We start from the raw sequence: 6418 nt of genomic DNA on the forward strand, positions 1-6418 counted from the left end.
TGCTCAGAGTGACACAGCTCGAAAATTACAGACTGGGTCTGACTCCAAGTCACCTGTTCTTATCTACTGAGGTTTATACATTCAACCAAATATTTCAGGTCAAACATTAGCTTTGGAACTTGAATTATTGTGTTGTTATTTTTTAATTGGTCAGATTGGTGATTGTGAACCTCTCCTCTTTTGTTGTTCTGTAGAGACAGAGCCGTTTATGTTTTCACAATATCACTTTGCAAAACTTAGTGTGCTTTAGTGTGAAGATAATGGAAAGTAGAGACTGTCAGTACTTTCCCAAGCTGAATTTCCCAAATTCATTTTCCCAGAATGAATTACTTTGGAATAGTAATATGAATAACACTTAGAAGAAAGAATTAAAAGTAAGGTTGTAGTTCTAGACACAAGTCTACAGAAGTCAAATGAGGGAAGGGATGTAATAAGAAATTCTGTGATGCCAATGAGAAGGGTACAGTTCTACCTCTGAAGAAAAAAGAAAGCAGGCTAGTAAGAAAGGGTGGAATAATTTCCAGATACACCCTGACAAGACTGGACACACAGGACTGGATAAAATGGCTATTAATTAACTGTCTCAGTAATTTCCCTTATTTCTATTGGTATATATAATTTCATAGCAGAAAATCCAGCTTCCCTAATTAATTTTTCCTAAAGGGTTCCTTTGTGAGACTAGGAAAAGAAGGTACTTACAGAATGGAGACTTTGCATAAACATAATGGACTCCCTTGCAGTCTGGGATTTTTCTGGGATGAATATACATTTTGCTTCATACAGCCTTGTCTGTGAGTCACGTCTGCATGGCCTTGTTATGCAGCTGCCTCCCTGGCATTTCTTGAAAACCACGTTTATACCAGTAATATGAATTGAACATCTGTGATGAAAGAATTAGATTATATTTGTACATGAAGGCCAGAGAAATTATGAATAAAGATTAACATCCTAAAATCATTCCCTCAGTGATAATTGCTCTAGACCATGTACCAACATTCCATTTTGACAAAAGTAGGCAGTGTCTTCCCCCTATTTACCATGATTTCAACAAGAACAATGATGTTAATTCATATTTCTTAATGTTTACTGCTCATTAATATGATTAATATATCTATTATCCTTGTGACCTTGAGTTTAAGATGATAATTCCTAATTCACAAGGATGTTGTGAAAATTGAGTTAAGAGATACAGAGGAGTTGCTTCCCAGCCGGGAGAGGAGAGTCAACATTATGCCTAAAACCCTCTTAAATTTCTTATGTATGGTACACATATACATATATATATACACACATATACATATTGCTATATAGATGTATACATATATGCATGTATACCATACATACAAAACCATGTGTGGTTTTTGTGTTTACAGCATTTTACAATTTACATTTGAAAATCACTGAGCTAGATTGAAAGAAGAAATGAAAATAAACCCTGCATGGAAATGCTTGTGCATTCAAACCTTTTGGTCTTTATAATTGTCAAGGCCCTGGCAGAGAATGAGGTGGGGTGGGGTATGGGTAAAAGATAAAAAGAGTTCTTGTTTATCTGCAGGATTTACTCGCATTCTGTGTTAATATTAAACTTCAAAACATTAATCTATTTAAATAAATTTATTTGTATTGCAAGGATTAAAGGAGATGGTTAGTCATGTTTTCCAAGAGGGTTAGCTCTAGAGTAAAAGCCTGAAAACTAAACTTACACTGCCTCCAACAAAGTGCCTGGCACACAGTAGGAGCTCAATAAATGTTATTTTAGATACTTGTTTTTACTAATATATCTCTTTTTATGACTGGTAAGGAAACTTATTTATTTTCATTAATTTATTAAAAATTGGTTGTTTGATACATTCTTTGTTTAGCTTTTACTTTGTACCATGTCCAAGGCTAAGGGATAAAAAAAAAAAAATCAGCCCTCAAGGATCTTAAAATACAGACAATTACTGCCCAGTGTGAGAGAAGCCCACGCACATTGCTTTGGGAACAGTGTCAAGGGTGTCTAACCCCAAATGGAGGGAGAGGAAAGACACTTAGGGAAGAAGCATTTAAACTGAGTCTGAAGGATGAACAAGCATTGTTTGAATAAGGGAGTCGGTGCTGGGAGGAGTTTTGTGGGAGGAGGTGACAGTAATGAGTGTCCTGGGTTGAAAGCCTCCTCTGTGGGAAAGATTCTAGGCAGCTTAAGAGAGATAAAGCAAACAACACAAAGGCATTTTTCTACCACACCTCTTTTCTCTAATATGTTTTTTATCCTAAAGACTTATTTTCTATTACACTGATTTCTGTTGTTCTTTAATACTCATTAACTACTCCATGTGCTTGACATTTTTAATTTAAATATCTCGTCTATTCATAAATAGGACCTGTCTAAATCTACCCAGAATTATACTTCTTAAAAAATTAATTTTCTCACTTATCCTTATGAAAAGTACTTCTTAAGCTCAAGATTAAATGAAAAATAAATATATTTAATATGAGGCTCTAACAGTTTAATTGATTTCAATGAAACAGATTCACCTTAAAAAGTTATGAATCAAATGGAATAAAAGATTGGGTAGGAACTTGAACTCTAACTCTCAGATATCTTAAGTTTTAGGGTACAACGTTTTTCTTTCTCTTTCCTCTGACAATAACATATTTTTAGTACAACTCCCATGAATACTGAAAATTTTCCCAAATTTTGATTCATCTTGATTCCAAGGTGTAATACCAGAAATTGTTGGACAGATATATAGTGGGGCAGGTTGGATATTGCAGTTAACTCTGAGCATTCAACCACTGAGGTAGCCTTTGTTTGCCTAGTACAGAAAATTAAAAAGTCATAAGTGAAAGGTTTTGAAAACAGATTTGTTCAATAGAATGATACCTTGTTGCTTCAATAGTGTTTCTTCTGGAAATATAGAATGGCTGGTCCACATTATACTCATCAAATATTCCCCATCGGAGATGGGCCCACTCATGGACAAATACTCTGCATATGAGAGAATATTGCCACTTGTAAATTTATGTTTACAATACATGTATCCCGGCTTTTTGAAAGTTCACGTTACACCACTTCACTTTTACGAAAGACCTTAGTACCTGTTTTTGCTAACAGAAAGACGTTCGAAGAGGACTTTTGCTTTTATGAAAAAAAGCGAAAAGTAAAAATAGCAATCAGCATTTGTTTCGCAGCCAGATGTTTTACAAACAGCACACACCCAGAGCAGGAAGAATGGCACCACCAAGTTCCTTCCCTGGGAATCGCACTCAGCATCTAACCCTCAAACCCCATAGATTTGAACTGTGTTTGTGAGCATCTGTGCTTTATCTCGACATATTTTGTTCATCTGTTAACAAGATGTGTCCTAAGGTAATTGCTTCTTTGCTGTATACAATCTTGACTTATGAAAGCTTTCATAGAAATGCTTCTTTTGGATAGTGGGGGAAACCTGTATTTAACTATTTTCCTTATATTTTAAGTCTCCCTTCCCCATATCCTCAACCTAACTGGGTCAAGGAAATCTAGAAATTGACAACTTTCATAAGGCCAAAGAAGTTAAAATGAGTTAGTATCAATAAATGGTTAATGTTATTATTAAACACACACAAAAAGAAATATAATTAGGTTGAACATAACTAGTAAATTTCCAAAGGTATTAACAACTATTTTTTCCTTTAAAAATTTTTAAAAAATACCATTAATCACAATGTTATATTTGTTTCCAGTGGAAATAAAAATAGAAGTATAAAATAGATATCCCTATCTCAGGACCCATAGATAGGCAAATTATTAGTCAACAAGAAGTTTGGAGTAAAATGTATATATTGTCCTTTTTCTCCACATTTTCCATGTTGAAGTGTATGGGGATCATCTCCATATTTTAGGTAAGAATTAGCAACTATGACATCTGCCTAAAAAGCAGAACAAACAAGCCAAAACAGATCCCAAGAGCAATAGAAACAAGGAATTTTTCATCTAAATTAAGACCCATAATATTACTAATTTAAATACTAAAGTAGTCATCAGTAATTACTAAAAAAATTTGAGTATTAATTTTTTTAAATCACAGGGAGAAAGAAACAGTTTAAGAGCTAGATAAAATACCCTACCTGGTCATGTGCTTCTTGTTTTAGCATTAAGTACTCAGATTTTGACTTCCAGGTCATTGGAATTAAAATGCTTACATTCCTGAAATAAACTCTTCGTTTGGTGGCATGAAACAGGTAAGTAGAAGCTTCAGTTACCATTTCCTGAAAAAATTAAAAATACCTTGTAGTAACAATTTCACAATGAAATGAAAATGTACAAACAAGAAGAAGCTAGGGGCTTCCCTGGTGGTACAGTGGTTGAGAATCTGCCTGCTAATGCAGGGGCCACGGGTTCGAGCCCTGGTCTGGGAGGATCCCACATGCCGCGGAGCGTCTAGGCCCGTGAGCCACAACTACTGAGCCTGTGCGTCTGGAGCCTGTGCTCCGCAACAAGAGAGGCTGTGACAGTGAGAGGCCCGTGCACCACGATGAAGAGTGGCCCCTGCTTGCCACAACTAGAGAAAGCCCTCGCACAGAAATGAAGATGCAACATAGCAAAAATAAATAAATAAATAAACTCCTACCCCCAACATCATCTTTAAAAAAAAAAAAAAAAGTTAATTTAAGCCCCTCTCCCTAAATATTTTGGCAAAGACTAACTGAAAAATAGGTTACATTTTACTATATTTCTCTAGTCTGATAAATAAAATTTACCACTGAGCTTTTCATTCAAGGCAAGAGATGCCTGTAAACTCTCATTTTTATATACTTAGAAATCAATTCTTTATTTTTCACTTATCCAAACCTGCATTCAGCATTATGGGTTGGAGCAGGGAGTGAGGGTGCTAGGTGAGATATAAAGGTGATTAAGACTGGCAGTCTGTTGGCAAGTTGCTTATTGAATTGAACAGAGGTGCTTAAAATGGGATTGGGAGTTTAAAGTTTGGTAGATTTTATACTGTTGTTAATTGAAAAAAACATTTTGCTAGATTTATTTTGAGTTATCTTCTCATAAAGAATGTGTTCATAAAAGGCAAAGTTTTAACAAGCAGTGATTTTCTAAAAATATGTAGGTCATTGGCTTCAAATTCCAGTTTTGCTACTTATCGTATGACTGTACAAATTACTTCTCTCAATTTATACAACAAGGGTAATTAATAATCTCTATTCTTGACCACCTCATAGGGATATTGAGAGGATCAAAGAAAACAGTATATATTAGACTGCTATATATAGAATATTTTATTATAATGACTAACCCAGATAAAATTAGGAAGTAAGTCAACTTCAAAAATAAGTAATATTTTCTTTAAGATCAGATGCCTAAGAATTTCAAAATTTTTAGAGTTGAACAATATGAACAACTGAAAAAAAATGTATGATAATGAACCTCTAGGGCTTAAATGGAGGTTAGTTATTGAAACATTATAAAAGTAACTTCATAAAGATAAAATTTGAAAATAATTCTCCAGTAGCTCAAAGGTCTTTCTTTTAGCTTAATGAGTTGGACAAATATTAGTAGTTTGGCCTTTTAATAATTCATTTGGAGAATGACTAATGCTATTAATATATACTACATAATATTTAAACTAAGCAGATATTAATCTTGACAGTTTAGATACATGTTATGTAAATGACGAATACTGTCTAAGCAATTTTGGAAAGTTATAACTGTGTGAATGTGTGTATGTGCCTAGGTAACATGAGTTGAAAATACTCAATGAAATAAATATAAATGGATAATCAATTTTTCACTTACCTTTATGTTTTGAATGAGTTTTTCATCTTCTGGCACACTGGGGTTAATTGCAATGACAGTGCCATCATATCCATTGTTAATCAAATTTACCATTGAGCTTTTCATTCCAGGCAAGAGATGCAAAGTTAGGAACAGAATAACATTCAGAGTGAGCACCATTTTTTCGCATGTTACAATAAACCTATTGGAAATGTAAGGAGAGTATTTATTTATCTGCTTAACTCAGAAATTTGACTCTAGACCCAAATATTTGCAAAAATATATTACTAAAATATATATATATAATTACTAAAATATTTTGATGAACTTCTTTATCTTATTCTAAAGAGTTCTTTAATTGTTAAGTAGCAATGGGGATTATGCTGAACATTTATCATACTTTCTAAGACAGCTAAGGTGTTAAATACTCATTGAATTGAGCAATTCTTTTAGATTGTTTGTGTAGTAATCATCCTCATCATGGTGATCATTCTTTGTCTTCATTGTCATCATCATCAAATAGTATTAGATATTTTCCAGTTCTGGGATCTATTTACAGAAAAGCGCTCTGTGGAAGGATGAGGAACTGAAATGAAAAGCACCAGGAAATAACAGATGAAAAAGGCTTGTTTAAAAAACAAAACAAACCAAAAATGAATAAAGAAACTA

General features: G+C 33.7%; 1 protein-coding gene across 1 annotated transcript in view; it reads right to left on the reverse strand.

The window, feature by feature from the left end:
* Positions 1-5929, reverse strand: part of LOC112415094 (calcium-activated chloride channel regulator 1-like) — a 38459-nt gene extending 32530 nt beyond the window's left edge. The window contains 5 exon segments of the mRNA XM_024767882.1: positions 700-880; positions 2867-2975; positions 3747-3894; positions 4093-4233; positions 5771-5929. Of these exon segments, the coding sequence (XP_024623650.1) occupies positions 700-880; positions 2867-2975; positions 3747-3894; positions 4093-4233; positions 5771-5929 (738 nt within the window).
* Between the last annotated feature and the right edge of the window lie 489 nt (positions 5930-6418).

The sequence above is a fragment of the Neophocaena asiaeorientalis genome, unplaced genomic scaffold, assembly GCF_003031525.2.
Source record: "Neophocaena asiaeorientalis asiaeorientalis breed wild unplaced genomic scaffold, Neophocaena_asiaeorientalis_V1.1 scaffold546, whole genome shotgun sequence".
NCBI lineage: Eukaryota > Metazoa > Chordata > Mammalia > Artiodactyla > Phocoenidae > Neophocaena > Neophocaena asiaeorientalis.